Source organism: Amblyomma maculatum, chromosome 11 (genome assembly GCF_055883805.1).
Source record: "Amblyomma maculatum isolate TAMU_Amacu chromosome 11, ASM5588380v1, whole genome shotgun sequence".
Taxonomy (NCBI): domain Eukaryota; kingdom Metazoa; phylum Arthropoda; class Arachnida; order Ixodida; family Ixodidae; genus Amblyomma; species Amblyomma maculatum.
The window spans coordinates 139,758,131-139,777,051 of NC_139354.1; the positions used below are offsets into that span (position 1 = coordinate 139,758,131).

General features: G+C 50.6%; 1 protein-coding gene across 1 annotated transcript; it reads right to left on the bottom strand.

The window, feature by feature from the left end:
* Positions 1–2,667: 2,667 nt before the first annotated feature.
* On the bottom strand, positions 2,668–7,787 carry LOC146175075 (uncharacterized). Its single transcript, XM_084585518.1, has 3 exons — positions 6,702–7,787; positions 4,917–4,998; positions 2,668–4,277 (listed from the first exon to the last, which is right to left on the bottom strand). Exons 1-3 carry the CDS (start codon positions 7,785–7,787, stop codon positions 2,668–2,670), a joined length of 2,778 nt encoding a protein of 925 aa, XP_084441644.1.
* Between the last annotated feature and the right edge of the window lie 11,134 nt (positions 7,788–18,921).

Sequence of the window (18,921 nt, forward strand, 5' to 3'; positions counted from 1 at the left end):
AGCACACGGACGCCTCTTCGTTTCGCCTCCATCGAAACGCAGCCGCCCTGGTCGGGTTCGAACCCGGGTACTCCGGCGCAGTAGTCGGGCGTCTTACCACTGCACCACCCCGGCGGGGCCACCTCCGCTGCCTCGTGCAGACAAAATTTCTCTTCTCACCTCCGCTGCCTCGTGCAGACAGAAGAGATAATAATTGGTTAACAGGAAGGGAAAGGCGCAGTGTCTGTCACACTTGTTTCTGTGGACACCTGAACCGCGCCATAAGGGAAGGGAGGAAGGTGGGAGTGAAAGTGGATAGCAAGACGGAAGAGAAAATAGAGAAGAAAAAGAAGAGAGAAAGAGAGGCACTCGCTGAAACAACAGCTGTCGTCCACCACCGAAATGGTGGCGGGTGCAATGACGGCCTACAATTGAGTGGCAGGCTAGCCGCCGCCGCAAGCGGCGGTGACCTACCTGCCCCAGCACCATCAAGGGAGTGCCTGCCCCCATCGTTCAGAATTATAGCGAAATTTAAAAAGGCAGACTGCAACAGAATCGCTCTATACGAACTCAAGACGCGGTGCCCTGTTCTTCGACGCTGAATCAGCTTGACGGAGAACAGCGCAGCAGGAAAATCATTACAAGAGTTCAACACTGCTGAACCAAATATTGAGCGAAAGCATCAGCTGCGGGGGACCGAACGTTCTTCTTCCTCAGCCCACATATAAAACCCCGCTTTAACCGAGCCCTATGAACGCACCTTGATGGCCTATAGGGGTAACGTGAATGCCAGTTTCCTAGCAGGTTGATTCTGACTCGTATGGCTGATGGCGTGAGCCAGGGCCCGATTTATCCAACTGTATGACGTCACTCCGCCTTTAGCGCTCCTCGCGGAAGGAGCGGAAGTTAGGCGGCCGTTGGTATGCACCGCTTCGCATGGTTGACGGCGCGAGTTGGGCCCCCGGTTTTTGCGGCAGATGGCATGACATCACTCCGTCTGTAGCGCTCCTCGCGGAAGGAGCGGGAGTTAGGCCGCGTTGGTGTGCACCGGCTCGCATGTCTGACGGTGCGCGTTGGGCCTCCAGTTTTTGCGGCAGATGGCATGACGTCACCCCAGGGGTAAAGATAAAGGTAAGTGGAATGCACCGCATCGCTACGCTGAAGGCTTGAAAGTGCAAGTAGTAATGCTTTCGCAATAAAAGAAAGATGGCTTTACTCTGCTGTGCCTTCTCACCCAAAAGGCGGCTGCGTATACTGCCCAGCTCACCGACTCTAACTGGGTGGATCGCTGTAACTCTGCTACTAAACAAATGTGTAGTCACAATACTTGGAGGCTATTCTATAGCCTCATAAATCCCACTCAGACCTGCACAGAAGCACCGAAACATCTGCAGCGGGCAATTCATAATTTCAACGTCAATACGGACCAACTTGCACAGAAACACAGAAACATCTGCAACGGGCAATTCATAATTTCAAGGTCAATACGGACCAACTTGCAACGGGATCAGTATCTATGTCAAGTTCAAGACACCCGTGGACAAGAATATCTCTATGCAGGCAGAGATAATACGGATATGAATCGTCCGTTCCAGCTCTATGACCTTCGGGTAGCTCCTGATAAAATGAAACGGGGTACCACTCCCGGCAGGAACAAGGTTATGGTCAAACTTTTGGCCAACCTTCCTGATCCGGCGTATGAGTCCGTGCTAAAATGTATTCTGGAACGCATTCTGGAAGGAAGAAACATCCCTCCCCCTAGAATGGAAACTAGCGCTCGTCACCTTCATCCCTAAGCCGGGTAAACCGATTAATACCGATCACCTCCGACCTATCTCCCTAACGTCTTGCGCAGCCAAGCTGATGGAGGCTATAGTTCGAGATCGCCTCTCGGAATATCTGGAGGCCCGTAAACTTTCGCAGACACGATATTCGGATTCCGACTTTAGAAGTCCTCATAGGACATTCTGCTTCAACTCAGCCACGAGGTACTCACGCCTGTCGAGCACCCTCACAATGACAAGGTGGTTCTCGGCTTGGATTTGAAGGGTGCTTTCGGCGTGAAACACAGTGTCATCCTCACTCACCTCAGCAAGACAAAATGCAGACACAACACGTTTAATTACCTAAAACAGTTCTTAACGGACCGTGCAGCCTTTATCCGCATTCAGGACAAGGAGCACGGTCCTTATACTATGGATACGCGGGGCACGCCACAAAGCGCAGTGCTGTCTCCACTACTCTTTAATTTGGCCATGCTTCATCTCTCTGCCCAACTAGGTGAGGTTCAAGGTATATAGCATGCGCTATATGCCAAAGACATCACCATTTGGGCTACAGAGGGCAACATTGGTTAACTGGAGGACTGCCTACAAACAGTGGCGGGCATAGTGGATCGCTATGCTACGTATTGTGGTCTCCTGTGCTCTCCTCAAAAATCAGAATTCGTGCATCTACGCCCCTTGCCGAGATGCAAGACACCAATTCTTACTCTCTGGCTAGTGGACCGACACGCGAAGCCACAGAGATTAGATTCCTCGGACTCTTTATCCACCAAATTCGTCACGCTGACACAACATTAGCCAAGGTAGGTAGGTAGCAACTTTAATGATTCAAAAAGGAACCAGGTGAGGGGGGGGGGGTAAAGGGAAGTGAGGGAGCAGGACGATGTCGGGCCCTCAGGCCGCTCTAGATGGCCGGGCACTTTTGAGCTTCGGCGACCCCTCTGGCCCAGCTCACTGTTAGAAGCTGTACCTCCGGCAGCGAGCTGCGCAGAGCAGCCTCCCATCGCTCCTGATGTCTTGGCCCTTGCCACGGGGGCTTGGGTTTGTTCGGGCAGTTCAGGAAGACGTGAGTAAAGTCGGCTCTGGTGCTAGGACACAAGTGGCAGCGAGGAGAGATTTCGCCACGGTTTATAATAGAGAGAAGGAAAGGGGTCATGACTGCGGCCTTCTGAAGTCTGCGCCAGAAAGCCTGGTCGCTTTTGGGAAGAGATTTATGCGGAGGAGGGTACAACAGGCGGGAATTTCTATAAAATACAGTGAGGTCGTGGTAGTTAAGAAGCCGATCTCTGGCACTGCGAGACGAAGGCACCAGGTCGCTCTCAGCCCGGTTGACGAGTGCTCGGGCTTGGGAGTGAGCGGCCGTGTTGCCTGGGTGTTCGCTGTGCGCAGGGACCCAGAGGAGGGTGATGAGGTGATTCGGTGGAGGGGATGATGCTAGAATCTTTGCAGCCGGGGAGTGGATTTTGCGATGGGCATAATTACTGATTGCTGTTTTGGAGTCTAACATAAACTCAGCAGAGGAGTGTGTGATTGCTAGGGCAATTGCTGCTTCTTCAGCTTGCAAGGAATCCTGCAAATTTGGAATGGACACACTGACTATCGTGTTGTGGAATCCATCCACGACGGCTAATGCGAAAGCTGGCCGGTTTGAATATTCGGCCGCGTCTACGTAAACTGCCGGAGCGCCAGGAGGGTAGTGCTTGTGCAAAGTCTTGGCTCTAGCTTTCCGTCTCTCACGATTATGCTCCGGGTGGGTATTTTTGGGAAGAGGCGGACTGTAAAGATTGTTGCAAACAGCGATGGGAGGATTGTGCGTGGCCGAGGTATGACCGGGTAGGTTTATCCCAATTCGGCGCAGAAGAATTTTGCCGGTTTCGGTATGTGAGAGTCTGTGGTACTGACTAATGAGGTGAGCTTCTACCAGCTCTCCCAAGGTGTTGAGAACCCCTAGTTGAAGTAGTTTTTCAGTAGGCGTTGATTTAGGGAGGAGGAGAGCGCTTTTGTAAGCTGTGCGGATAAGTCTGTTGAGTTGCTCGGTCTCCATGGGTGTGAGGTAGAGGTAAGGGATGGAGTAGGTGATCCTGCATAGGCAAAATGCTTGAATGAGGCGACGTGTGTCTGCTTTCCTCATGCCGCGATGGCGATTTTTGATACGCTTAATTAGTGAGGCTGTATTCAAAAAGGCAGCACGAATTAATTTTATGGTCTGGGCGTTGGAGCCGTTGTCAAAAATACTGAGACCTAAAATTTTGATTCTATTTACTCTGCGGATGGGGGTGTCGTTTAATGTGACTTGAATATTAGGGGGGTTCTGTTCTTTTAGGTCCATGACTATGAGCTCAGATTTAGCTACCGAGCAGCTTAGACCATTGCTGCTTGCATGTGTAGCAACAGTGTCAGCGGTCAGCTGAAGTTTGGATTCTATTTCGCCATGGTTGCCGGTATTGACCCAGATGGTGATGTCATCCGCATACAAGGAGTGGTAGATGGAAGGAATTTTGTTAAGATCCCTCGCTAACGGGATAAGAGTAATGTTAAATAGAAATAGGGACAAAACTGCTCCCTGGGGCGTTCCCTTACTGCCTAGCGTGAAAGGGCAAGTTTTTACTGTGCCTAATTGTAGGCAGACGGATCGGTTGCTGAGAAAGGCAGCAGTATAGTCATGCGTGCGAGAGCCCACGTTTAGGTCGCTCAGTGATTGTAAAATGGAGGAGTGGGCAACATTATCAAAGGCCTTCGTCAGGTCCAATGCAAGGATAGCTCTGGTTATGTGAGGGAAAACGGGATTGAGCACATCCTCAAGTTGTAACATGACGGCTTGAGTTGACAGGCCCGCGCGGAAGCCATGCATGGTGGTGGGGAAGAGCTGGTTTTGCTCCATGTATCGGTTAGGTCGATTTAGGATTACGTGCTCCATGACTTTACCAGTACAGGAGGTGAGAGAGATTGGTCTCAGATTCTTAAGGTCTAAAGGTTTGTTAGGTTTTGGTATGAAAGTTACCTTGGCTGATTTCCATTCCGGGGGCAGCGTGCCCTGGTCCCAGTGTTGATTCATGTACCTAGTGAGAGAGGCTAATGATTTGGCGTCTAAATTTCGGAGCGCTTTGTTAGTTACTCCATCAAGACCTCGTGCGGACGTGGTGCGGAGCCTACCCAGGGCAGCCCATACCTCCGCCTCTGTGATGGGAGCGTCCAAGTCTGAATTGGGGGTTGCTTTGTAGGCCGGTAATGGTTCCTGCTTTAGGTCGGGAAAGTATGTGACTTTAAGAGCTGCTTGAACGTCTTGCCCCTGTTTCTCCGCCTCGTGCAGTAGTTTGGTGATTTGTTTATTATCTTCTGACCGTGAGGAACATGGGTTTAGCATATGGCGGAGGAGAGACCACGAGTTCTTCGTGTGTAGAGTGCCGTCTAATCGGTTACATAACTGATTCCACTGCTGTGACGAGAGCTCGGCCGCGTGTTCTTTGATGAGCTGGAGCGTTTGCGCCATTTTCCGTTTTAATTTGCGATTATGTTTTTGCCTGAGCCATCGTTTCTCTAAATTCTGATAGGCCTCCCAGAGGTAGAGTAGTCTGCTGTCAACTGGATCGCCAATATGTTCTGCCGGGGCCAATTTTTCGCTAAGGGATACATCCCGTAGGAGCTTAGAAGCCCAGTCCATATAGTCATGAATTTCGTGTGCCGGGTTTCGGTCTCTAATTTTGCGGAACTTGTCCCAGTCTACAATAGGCTTAAGGTGAAATTGAGGCCGTAAACTAGCAGACGGCAGCATAACTGTTAGGATGTAATGATCGCTGCCGAGGTTGATTCCCGTGTGAGTCCAGTTAGCCTGACGGACGTTCTTAATAAAAGTAAGGTCTGGGCTGGTATTTCTGCTCACACTGTTGCCAATGCGTGTGGCTAGTGTACAGTCAGGGACTAGGGTGCAGCTATTTCGCTGAATGTACTGAGATAGGCTGGTGCCCTTGCGAGTGTTCCTATTATATCCCCAGTCTACATGCGGCGCATTAAAATCACCCGTTACCACTATAGGAGCGGAGCCTGCTATTTGGATGGCCCTGTCAACTGCTTTAAGTACAGCAGTAAGGTTATCTCTAGGATGAGAATAGATATTTAAAATGAAATATGAGAGTTGTCTTTTACGACGGGGGAGGAGTTCGAGAAGAGTGCAGTCGAAATAGAGGTCGGACAGATCGTGAGCTACATGCACGCTATTTCTCTGGATATATGTGGTATCCCACGGGGAAGTAGAATGGGAGTGTATAGCCTGATAGCGTAGAAGCTTGCATGCCTTTAAAGGCTCTTGTATACAGATGACATCTGGAGAAGGTGTAGAGTGCTGTATGTATAGCGAGAGATTGTCTCTCTTCTTTTGCAACCCGTGGCAGTTCCATTGCCATATGCAGAGCGAAGAGGGGGAGGAGGAGGCAAGGGCGCTAGGGGGGTTATTGCTGGGACGGCGCTTGAGGGGGAGGATTGTGGCAGGGCGTCCAAGGGGGAGAGCCGAGCAACTAGCATGTCGAGAATATTCTCTATCTGGGTAAAGCGTTCAGCGATTTGGGTAAAGCCTAAATCAACCTTTTGTCATAGCCCCCTGTGCTCTTTTCGGATTTGTTGAAATGCGCATTTGGGGTCCTCGTCACCTGAATCGGGCTGTTGTGTCTTCTTTTTCGCGGGCTGAGGGGAGGATTTTATGGGATCGTTCTCTGATTGGTCTGCTATATCTGACTCCGAGGTGGAGAGGGCGATAGTAAGGGACGGAGAAGGTTTAGGAGTAGGTGCTGTGAGTGCATTTAAGCGTTCCAGTACCAGGGCCAACTGTTGCTTTAATTCCTGATTTTCTCTAGTTAGACGTTCGATAGTTTCCTGCGTTTTCGAGTTTTCTTTTGATTCAGATCGGGTTCTAGTGGAGCGGGAGGCTTGCTCTGCCCAGCTCACCTTTTGGTAATGGGTCCCAGTGTCCCGGCTTTGGGATCCAGTTCGTCCAGGACTTTTGCTTCTGTTGCGATGGTGGCCGTCTTCGATTTTTGGGAAGGACTCCTTCTTGAGGTTGAACTCCTGCTGCGGCTGCGCCTGTCGTGGACGGGAGGGATGACTATAGCGGCGATGGTAGCGTTTCTTGCAGGCCCTGTCGCCCGTCATGTGGGCGCCCCCACAGACCACGCACGTCGGAATGCAGGGGAGTTCCGCTTGGTGCTTCTGTCCACAGCCTGGGCAGGTGAGGCGATTCGGCAAAGGGCACACAACGCGTCTGTGGCCGATTTGTCTGCAGTTCAGGCCGGCCTCCACTTTGGGGCGGAAGGCTAATACTGCGTAAAGGACGCCAAACATTTTCACCGATGGCGGAAGTTCTTCAGCCTTGAAGTGAAACAGCACGGAAAGCGAGGTTCGCCCCATGTCCCTGACCTGGACAATCGGTAAGAGATGATTCGCCTGGCGTAGCTCTCTGAGCAAGTCCTGCGGCGACTCACCGTTCCAGGCGCGGTAGATGATTCCTAGCCGTGCCCCGTCCGGAGGAGCTACGTATGCGTGGAACATAAGTTTGCTGCTACGAAGTGTGAGTTGTCTGATTTTGGCATAATTGGCAACTCGGTCTGCGCAAGAAGTTGACACTGTGAAAATATTATTGGCCAGGTTGGTACATATGAGGTCCTCCTTGGCAACAGTAGGCTGCAATCCGCTGCCGGTGACAACAGCCGCCCGTAGTTCTCCTTCGTTGTATTGGACTAGACTGACACCCGCATTAGGGCGGAAAACAATCTTGAAGTCGTCAACCGGCAGCCGCGGCAGCGGCCTTGTACGCAGGCGCGTCGCAGCTGTCTCGTGGACATTTGAGGGAACGCTTGTTTCGGACGCCGCTTTGCTTGCGTGCGTTCCATCAGCTGATGCAGCTTCGCTTGCCTGCTTCTCGTCGGGTTTCTCAGATAGCTGTCCAGGCAAGCATTTTCGAGCATTGAGGACTTCAGTCCATTCTGCTGTATTGAATTCTGCGGCGGGAAGATTCTGGCCGCTCATGTACTCCATCTGGGTGTTGAAGAGGCGCGTTCGTACGCGAGCCCTACGCCGGTGCAGATGGCGTTAGGGCTAGCGAGGCGACATGTAGCCACGCAGCCGGAGTAGAAGTTCTTAAAGTTCCGGAAAAAAGTAGAGGTCCAAGGCACTCACCAGCAGCTACGGCGAGGTGTCAGTGTTTCATGGAAACCACTTTCGCACTAGAAGAGCAGTTTTAGTTTTCGAAAAAACTGTGGAATGCGGAGCCCGTGCGAGGCACGTCTGCCTTGCTCGGCCCCCTAGCGGGAATCCTCAACATTAGCCAAGCTTCGCAAGGTTGGCGACCAAGTGGGCCGCATGGTCCGCCGCGTCTGCAACAAACGTGGGGGCCTCAGAAGCAGGGATGCGATGCTACTCGCCCATGCTTTTGTGACGAATCGAACTCTTTATTCAATTCCATACGTGCACTTGCGCAAGTATGATGAAGGCATCCTGGAGGTCACTCTCAGCAAGATGATCAAGAGGGCGCTCGATCTCCCGATCTCTACCTCTAATGCGAGGCTCCCTGCATTGGGGGTGGTCAACACCTATCGGGAGCTACGCGAGGCTCACGTCAATAACCAATACACGCGTCTTGCCCCGACCGTGTCCGGTGGTCGCCTTTTAGACCTGATACATATACAACACAACCATCACATTGAGGAAAGGGTACGAGTGCCAGAGCTATGGAGAGGAGCCCTCCGTGTTCGACTCCTTCCTACCAAAATGGACAGCGAAGGCCACAATGGACAGCGTCAGGCGCGGGCAAATGCCTTGCACCGCCATTATGGCTCTAAACACAATTTTTTATGTGAATGTTGCGGGCCCGCACCATTCAAGGGGAGGATGGTGCACAACTGCAGTCTTTCAAGAGGAAATACAAGCGGATGGCCTAACTTTAAGGCCCCTAGCACAACCCACGCGGAGGAGGTAGCAATCACCCTTGCTGCCTCCCACCCTTAATCTAAATTCATCCTATCCGACTCGCGAGGGGCCTGTCGGAAATATGAGCTGGGCTGTATAACGCCTATAGCACAAAGAATACTTCGGAGAGCAGCTTGGGATCAGGATCCCCAGACCCGATTTCTCATTTGGACTCCAGGCCACCAGGGCTTACCAGGGAATGAGGTCGCCAACTCGGCCGCCCGCGCACTCACTAACCGGGCCCACGGCGTAGACCCTACCGATCTGGACCAGGACACTTATCCTCTCTTAACTTTTCAAGACATCTGTGCCTATTACCGGGACTCGCACCGTCAATATCCGGCTCCTCTCAAGGGGCTAGGGGAACCGGGAGAAAGATACTTCTTAGACTTTTTACTAACACGCTACTGTGCCCGGCTGTACTCAACATTTCTACCTTTTCTGGCCTCTGCCTTTTCTGTGCAGAGGTGGCTGACACCTTTCACACGGTCTGGGCATGCCAGCTGAATCCTTTTTTACCCATAACCCCATCCCTTACCCAAGAGGACTGGGAGGCGGCCCTGCTCGGCTGCCTGGCTCTAGCGGCACAACAAGCGGTGGTCCAGCGAGCTCATGTGGCTGCCCAGACCAATGGAGTCCCGGAATAAGGGACTTCACCCAGTATTGTAAGGGAAGCGGCTCACTAGGGGTGACTCTCCAAGCAACCTCTCCTTTTGTAATAAATGCTTTCCACCACCACCACCTGGATATAAGTAGCAAAAAGCAGTGACAACCTCAGGATCAAGGAGCTGAGGTTGCACATTGAATGCGAACGACGCCAGCTCGGCAAGACAAAGTTGTATGAAGAATGGGGCCACCGGATGATAATTTTCAAAGGAGAAAATGGAAAAATAGAAGTCAGATATTAGATTTGCTCGCGTCAGGCTGTGACGCGCCGGGGTGGCGCGAGAATGGTGCACTGGAACTGCGACTCCTCCCCAGCGAGAATGCGCTCAGATTGCATGAGCCCTAGCTGAGAAAAGGCCGCTCCCATTAACATCTGCCCCCTCGCCCACTCCTGTTGTGCAGGAGGCCTTGCCTGGGGTTGCCGTAGGATCATGATAGTCGCTGGTTGAGGTCTGTACCCTCACAGGAGGACTGCACCTGGTGCATCCTAAGACAGCCCAAATTCATCGCCTCTCCACGACAAATCACGGCCGTCTCATCCTTGACCGGTTAAACGTCAACCCAATAGGCGATCCCATCCCTCAGCCCCCCTCCCGACATGTGTACACAGCCGCCTCGTTGTCAAACCATTACCACAAAACATGCTCCCTGGCCGACACGACGCGCGCCGTCAACACAAAGCCAGGGCACTCGATGAAACCTACCATACCTACGAAGACGCAACATACGTGGGCGCGGCAAGGCAAGATGCAGCAACATATGTCGCCTGTGCTACCACGCCGCAATCTACACTTACCTCCGCCGCCACTGTGCGTGCCTCCTCCCCCACCGCAGCGGAAGAAACAGATATAGCGCTGGCCATCGCTGACCCGCGTACGCGTGATATCCTTAGTGACTCAAAAAGAGCAATTCTAAATTTCTCGGCAGGCTACATCTGCCTTTCTGCTGCACACATCCTGCGCGGCTGCACTCCCGACCACAAAATTAACCTGGTCTGCGTACCCGCCCACGCGGGCAGCTCTGGAAACGATGGGGCCGACCAACTTGCCCTAGGATTAACAATCCGGGCAGTCGGTCTCATGCATCTCGACGCACTGGCTGAAGCCCCCCAGGCTTTCGCCGAAATTACCAATTTACACAAATAGACGCGACGCCTTTTCCCGCCTCCCCATTCCGACCTCGACCGAGCACAAGCCACCCTGCTGCGCAGATTACAGACACACTCATTTCTTAATCACTCCAGGCTATCACTAATTACTAACGGGGAATACGACCCCGCATGTCCAAATTGTAGCAATGGAGAACCCGCCACTCAGGCGCACATCCTCTGGAGATGCGTAAATAACCCGCCCCCAAGGGCCCTCCTTCCAGCTCCCTCTGCGGAAAGCTGGCATCAACACCTTACCAAGCCAGACAGGAACACACAACTTTCACTCATTTCGTGCGGCCAGGATGTCGCCCCCACCTGGGGGCCCCACAGGACCCATCTGCACTAATTCACGACATCTGGGGCAAATAAAGTTGTTTCTCTCTCTCTCCCTTCCATCTGACGAAGACAAGAAATTTCTCCGGACTTCTGCGCCGTTCGCCAGCAGCTAAACTCTCCTTATTTCCATGTCGAGCGCAACTAGGTTCAAAGCGTTCCGTAATTTGTTTAACAATATAATTCGTTTGCAGGAAAGGAAAGGCGCAGCATGTGTAACTCGCGGTAGATAAGCGCCGTCCGGCGTTCGTTGTCCCGGCTACGGAGCCAGAGGATGCGCCTTTCGTTTCCTCTAAACGAATTATAGAACGTCGGTGAACCTAGTCGCGTTCGGCATGGAAGCCAAGGTGAGTTTTACCGCTGGCGAACGGCCCAAAAGACAGGAGAGGAGGAGGAAGAACATTTATTTCCGCCGAATATGGCGCGGCAGCCACCTACGGGTCCGCACGCACGCGTCCGGGGAGCGTATTTGGGTTTGCTCGGTACGGTGGCTCCGCAAGGGACAAAGCAACAGAAGAGACGAAGAAAACGGGCTGTTCCGACTAGCATCTACCGCCCCCAGGAGCCGAGCAGTCTAGCGATTAGCGGCGCATGCTTTTTCAATGGGCGTCACGTTGGACGCGGCACTAGCTTGAGAGAGCCTATACTACTACTACTACTACTACTACTAAATAATAATAATAATAATAATAATAATAATAATAATAATAATAATAATAATAATAATAATAATAATAATAATAATAATACACAGTAATATTTCTCTGGTAATTAATATTATTATTATTATTAGTAGTAGTAGTAGTAGTAGTAGTAGTGTAGAGGAAGACTCGTTTCACGAGGTTTGCACTGAATTGTCTAGTTAATGCCGATTAACTGGCTAAATATTATGTTCATAGTCATAATTAATAATACTAACAATAATTAGTTCACGGGAAGGGAAAGGCGCGGTATCAGTCACACTTGTGTCTGTGGACGCCTTCATCCCTTGGTGTCCACAGACACAAGTGTGACAGATACTGCGCCTTTCCCTTCCTGTGAACCAATTAATATTAGTATCATTAATAATTAAAACTGTGAAGATAATATTTAGCCAGCTAATTTGGCCATTACCTACAGACAATTCAGTGCCAACTTAGTGAAACGAGTCTTCCTCTATACTACTACTACTACTACTACTAATAATAATAATAATAATAATAGTAGTATAGGCTTTCTCAAGCTAGTGCCGCGTCCAACATGACGCCCATTGAAAAAGCATGCGCCGCTAATCGCTAGGCTGCTCGGCTCATGGGGACGGTAGATGCTAGTCGGAACAGCCCGCTTTCTTCGTCTGTTCTGTCATTTTGTCCCTTGCGGAGCCACCGTACCGAGCAAACCCAAATACGCGTCCGGGGAGGCAGTCTGTCGCACCGCGGCCAGAGGACACCCGGCCCCGTTTAGGAGAAGAGGTCTTCAGCCTCGGCCGCCAGGCGGACGGCGAATCGCTGCGTTTTTTTTGTCGGAGCTAGCGTGGTCTAACATTCATAGCTAGTTTTAATCGCGTTGCGCCCTGGGGCACGAATGCATCTCCATATTATATGATCTAATGTTGCCACGTGGCCGCAAAATTTACAAATTTCGGTTTCTGCACCATCCCTCTTTCGCCCTCTGGAACCCGTCCAACTCCTCCACAGGGGTGAAAAGAAATTTCGAGCTTGGAGTCTTCCCCAGACGTACGATTCATTTTTAATCAGGGATGTAACCGGTGGCGGATATATCCTCCGGTCTTTCTTCAGGTTGTCGGTTACATCCCTAAAGGTACCAATACATCCTTTGGTTTCAGATGTTGTGGAGGCGTCCGCAGCACCCCGAGCTAGCGAGGAGCGGGCGAGCATGTGGGCAGCCTCGTTGCCGGCGAGACCGGCGTGTGCTGGAGTCCGGATTATGGTCACGCTTTCGGCGAGAGATGACTCGTTCAGAATATTTGCAGCACGATTGCTGGCTCTACCCTCGCTAAAATTCCTAACCGCCGCTTTGCTATTGCTGATGACGTGTTTCACGCCTAGTCGTGCAATGGCAAAGGCTATTGCAATCTCCTCCGCCTCTACCGGCGGTAGATCTCGGTTTCTTCCGCCGGGGTGGTGCAGTGGTAAGACGCCCAACTACTGTGCCGGAGTACCCGGGTTCGAACCCGACCTCGGAGGCTGCGTTTCGATGGAGGCGAAACGAAGAGGTGTCCATGTGCTGTGCGATGTCAGCGCACGTTAAAGATCCCCAGGTTGTCGAAAGTACTCCATAGCCCCCCACTACGGCTCCTCTTTCTCTCTTTCCACTTTCACTCCCACTTTCCTCCCTTCCCTTACGGCGCGGTTGCGGTGTCAACAGAAAACAAGTGAGACAGTTACCGCGCCTTTCCCTTCCTATAAATAAATCAGTTTTTTTTCGATTCCTATGGCGATCCCGGTGTCTAATAGGGCGACCAAGGTTACGTCGCCTTCTTTCCCGATCGCTGCATCGGCGTAGGCGACCGATCCCGGCGGGAGTTTGTCCAATTTGTTAGCGAGGTGCTTAGCTCTGCTTTTCCTCCTCCCCTCGTCGAGTACGGGGTGCATGTTCTTCGGTATGGGCGAGTTGTATAGATGCTTTCTGATTTCTCGGTCTATGCTTTCTCTGACACTTTCGCCTTCCCCGGGTGCTAGTAGGTTTACCCAGTCGAGAATTTGCCTGCCCGCCGCCGTTCCTGCGAGTCGCTCTCTCTGGGACAGCCTGACCGCCGCAGCTAGCTCTTTCCATTCATTATGCAACCCCATTTTCTCTAGAATGTCGTTAGAAGTAGTTATGGGAGTGCTAGAGCGCATTTCGTGCATCTCTTAATTATCTTGTTTAATTCGTGTTCTTCGGTCTTGTTGGTTGATATTTAGGAATGGAGTCGCGTAGCACATTTTGCTCGTGACAAAAGCTTGTACGAGTCTGACTCCGTGAGACCACTCCTTCTGTTGGACGTCTTCTTAAATACTCTGACTACGAGCTCCGCCTGATCTTTTAATTTCTTAATCAGGCTTTTGTTACTACCCAGCGGTTGATAATCATACCTAATAATCTAATTTCATCTACTTTCGGGACTTCGTTCCCGTTGACTTTAATTTTGATATCTGGAGTTATCTTCCCACTACTGCTGGTCATTACCAGGAGACAGGAGAAATTTTCTTTTGATCCTCTGCTAGTCGCTACGTGTATCCAAGCACAGCTCTGCCAGCTTTCATTTTTCAGCAACTCAGGCTGCTGCAGACAACGACCGGAAGAGCGCTCTTACAGAGACTGGGATACTGTGAGCAGATGCGAGAAATAGCGAGGACGGTAACGATCCCCGACGAACTTCGCAAGTCCCTCAAAGTAGCTCCAATCCCGAGAAACATGGATCCTAACTTCCACCAACGTAGAAGAGAAGCAAGGGCCGATTTTATTCAAAAAACATACTCTCCTCAAGACACGCCTGTGTATACAGAGGCGTCCTCGAGAGGAGGACACAACAAAATTGCAGTGGCCACGGTGGTCAATTTGTCTCTACGCGAAGTGACCAGCGCCTCTATCCGACACTGCACAGTAGCAGAGGCCGAGGAAGTAGCCATTTCTCTAGCGGTGGCGGAGGGCTATAGAGCTGGGCGGTCGCTAACGATACTCACGGACTCTCAAACAGCCTGTCGAAATTTCATGAATGGTCGGATTGGTCGTCACGCACTCCGTATACTCCTCAAAGCGAGCGACAGAATTAAAAACCAGGAAGAAAAATTACCGACGATTACGTTGCTTCCTAATGCGAAATTTGAGCGCAGCAAATAAGCTGTTTCACCTTTTCGATAGATTGAGGCAAAGAAATCGAGCAACACATGTATGCGCTATCACAGAATTTTTTTTTATTTTTCACATGTATTTAACAAAGAACGGCAGCGGCGATTTCGGCTCGGGCGGTGCACATATACAGATCCGCCGCCACCGATCTGGCTCTCTGATTGCCACCGCACAGGGGTTGCATTGGAGGAGGAGCGAAGAAAGGAATTAAGAAAGGAAAGGAATTGAGGCATATTTACTGGTTAGTTTCCGAGTCCTTTCACACCATTATGAGTCCATGCTTTTTCGGGTACTTTAACTGCCCGCCTGTTATTGTTCCAACTACTCATTCGATCTTGATACCATCAAGTGCATATGGTTATCTCGAGAAAGCTGGTGAAGAAGCATGGGAAGGAAGAGGAAAAAAATTGTTATTGGAAGGGAAAGGCGCGGTAACTGCCACTTGTTTTTCTGTGGACACCTCAACCGCGCCGTTAGGAAAGGGAGGAGGGTGGAAGTGAAAGTAGAAAGAGAGAAAGAGGAACCGTAGTGGAGGGCTACGGAGAAATTTCGGCCACCTGGGGATCTTAACGGGCGCTGACATCAAGCAGCACACGGACGCCTCTTCGTTTCGGCTCCATTGAAACGCAGCCGCCGAGGTGGGGTTCGAAGCCGGGTACTCCGGCACAGTAGTCGGATGTCTTCCCACTGCAACACCCCGACGGGGCAAAGAGAAAAAGAAAGCAGAAACTAGAGTGCCTTTGAAGTGGTGGAGAAGGCTGAGCCCAAAAAACATGCTGAGGCTTAGCTAAGGTTAAGCCTAGTCAGATGAGAAGCATATTGGTGGCTAGGCTAGGAAATGCACGGTTTTTCCTTGGTTAAACTCTTCAGAAGTTTCCAGCGTTCCGAACTGGTAGAAGTATTGTCAGACTCGCTGGCCGCACTAGTGGAAGCATTGCTGACAAGTTCCTCGCTTTGTTCTTCGGTTGTTGCAGAACGTTGTCGCTGAGCCGCATATTGAGCACGCCGCTTGGCTAGACGTTCTTCACGCTCTTCATCGGTCTCTGTAGCACGCAGCAGCTTTCGCTTCTCATTCCAACGGGCAGCCCTGTCTACAAGAGGCATCTCAACCCCTTGTGTGCCTAGCAGAAGTTGTTGTTGTGGCTGTAGGAAGAAAGAAAAGAAAATGCACGGGCCTGCTACTGGCTCTGTAGCTGAGCCACCTCCGCTGCCTCGTGCAGATACAAGAGGATATAGATAAGAAAAGGAAGAGGGAAAGAAAGACGCGCGCCGCAACAACAGCCGTCGTCCACCACCAGCGGTGGCGTGTGCAATGACGGCCTAGAACAGATAAAAATTCGGTGCCAGGCTAGCCCCCGCCGCAACCAGCGGTGACCCACCTGTACCAGCCCCATCAGGGGAGACTATGCCTAGCAGAAGCAGACGCACCCCCCTTATACACCGCCGCTCCGGCATCACGTGTTCACTACAGTGCACCTAACGGTAGAAGTGGGAAGCACATTGGTAGCGACGCCGCGCTCGACCGCGCGAGCCGGCTGGCCATCTCTCCTCTGCTCTGACGTAACGCATCACGTGGTACTCCTTGGTAGCGACGCCGCGCTCGACAGCGCGAGAACTTAAGGCCTCAGTGCTCTTCCAGTGACGTCACAGGGATGGGGCCTCACCATTTTTCCGAGAAGCATGCATGTTTCTTTTTTACTGCGCGAGGATATGAGGCAGCAGCAAAGCTGGCTGAAAAAGATTGTTTTTACTCAAGTTGAGACATCAGTGGAGAGATTTACACGTACAAAACATTATTTACATTGCGATTATTGCAGCACTGTTCTTGATGCGGAATAATATATACATTTAAAAGTCACCAGCAACAAACAACTTTTCACTTCCTTGAATGCGTTGCAGCTTTTTCCTTAGCCTTCGCATTATCATCGGCTACATAATTGTTGAGCTTTTGCACCTGACCGAAGGCGCAGATGCCACAACTCTGCAGTCATCACTCGACCTGTAGCATCGTCGACATATGACGCCTCTCGTACGATGTCGTCGTCTGTGAAGTGATGCTCACAGACCTAAAAAAGAAATATTTGTCTAATATAAGTAACAGCCTGCTACAAATAAGTACACGTGATCAAATATTAAATACACATTTAGAAGGTGCCCAAAACGTTTTGAAAGTTTGGTGGTGCTACAATTTCAAGCTACAAAAGAGAACGAATGGAAAAATTATTCATCTCTTACCCTGGAATGCTCAGAAGGGACGAATTTTTTCCGTGGAATGGCACGTATCCACGATTGCTGCAGCACTTTATCTTGCGGGAACTTAAACACGTGAACCTTTGGTCCCGTTTTATAGTTACCTCGGCACTGAGGCACACAACACTTGTTCGGCATTTTTGCGTTAATGTCGAAGCGTCATCACAGCACTCGAGCACAGAAGAAATAGACGGCAGCCAAATAAGCCGTGAGCACACCATCGGACACGAAAGGCGACTGACCGCTCCTGCCGGAGCCACGTGCAGTGGCTTCCCGGATTCCCCTCTAGGAATTCAAGGAAGGCATGCTTGGAGCAGACCGTTTTCTCGCGCCCCGTCGCGACTTCCACGGCAGAGGAGCAGAGCAACACCTTCTCGACCTTTACAAGGCCTGCTCGCATCCTCCTCTCCCAGCCGTCTACGTCACTATCCTGTTCTCCCAACGGCATTGGCGTTTGGACGCAACATCGCTCCTGTCGCGTGGCGTTCCTTGGCAAGCGTTCCAGATGGCAGGAACGCTCCTGTCGCGTGGCGTTCGTTGGCGCGCGGTGGTGTTGGTTGAGCAGAGCCACGTCGCGAAACCGGCCTCATCCTTGTGACGTTGCTGTAACGTCAGCTCTCAGCGCAGAGGCCTTTGAAGGTGCGAGTTTCGTAAACGACGAATGTCCCATGCATTTATGAATGTCAGCTGGTTTCTATTTACCGCAACGAACATCGCGAAGCAAGCGGGTGGAGTAATTTTGCATGTGGCCTATTACTGCGTCATATGAATGCATCATGTATACGCCTGTGCGCATTCCTGAGTAGTTTTATTTTGTTGACAAGTGCAGCCCATTAATGCGATCGGTCATGAATGGGGGATGCTGGTTATTTTTTCATGGTCACCTTGTTTTTGTTTCGTGGAACTGGTACGTGATTTAGTGCCGTCTGTGAAGCGCTGCTAATGTAACGCTATTTGTGAACTGTAAATCTTAAATGATTTTGAATCATATCAAGCACCATTATCACTATTTTGCTTCATTATATTGACCACGAACCATTAATATTGTTGTAGCTTTTGAGAGAATGACATATGCTTTTTCAGGCAGGAAAGATAGGCACGGGGGTTGAGGAGATGGTGGCAGGGGGAAAAAGATATTCACATCACAGCTGTCGAAGGGCTAAATTGATGCTGCAGACTACGATACACTTTTGCTATGAAACAACCAAACGTGGATAACAGGGTCACCCAAGCAATGTTTATTTACAGTTAATTTCGCTCACTGTCAATACAGTGTAGTACAATACAATTTCAAATTAACATGAACCAGGGTGTGAAAGTCTCCCAGGAATTTAAAACCGCTTTATGACTGTTCGTCTACAAAGATGAGTGTTTTTCTTTTCTTCGCACATTCTTTTCCTGTCTTCCAGTCAGTATACGACGTTGTTCGTTCCAAGCACGAAGGGTCGAAGTGAACAGCACAGACCTACAGGAATGCAAAATATGCGTGTGAGGGACATAGTATCAGTGCAAGAAAATTGCTCTCGTTAATGGCAAATGCCAAGCAAATAAATTAAACCAGCAATTTATGGATTTCTACCATTACATTCTTAGGTTCCCTTTTTCACTCATAAAAAATTGGCAAGTTTACTACCACAAATGTGACCTTTGTGTAAAAAATAAGCAATTTACTGGTTCCTTATTGACAGTAAACCTGGCAACATATGCTCAAACAACGGCAATACATCGGTAGTAAAATCTAAAACTTTCCAACGGCGTGCTTTTTTCAATGTGCCGCATATTTAAAGTTTTACGCGAAAGTGTATACACCTCGTTCGCCCGAAAAGCCGCCGGCGTTGTAGTTCGCACGATCACGCCGGAAATAATCGGACGCTGCATGAAATGCGTGATTGAGGCGTCCACCGAGATGCTGTGATGCGAGATAATAATAATACTTTATTCACTGCAAAGAAACAATACAGGACCGCGGACGCG

Excerpts from the sequence above, each read along its gene's own strand:
- LOC146175075 (XM_084585518.1), bottom strand. The coding sequence starts at position 7,787 with ATGGAGTACATGAGCGGCCAGAATCTTCCCGCCGCAGAATTCAATACA. Across the intron at positions 4,999-6,701 it reads CTGGGACCCATTACCAAAAG|GAACCATTACCGGCCTACAA; the intron begins GTGAGCTGGGCA and ends GACCTAAAGCAG. Across the intron at positions 4,278-4,916 it reads GGAGGTATGGGCTGCCCTGG|CGAGGGATCTTAACAAAATT; the intron begins GTAGGCTCCGCA and ends TTATCCCGTTAG.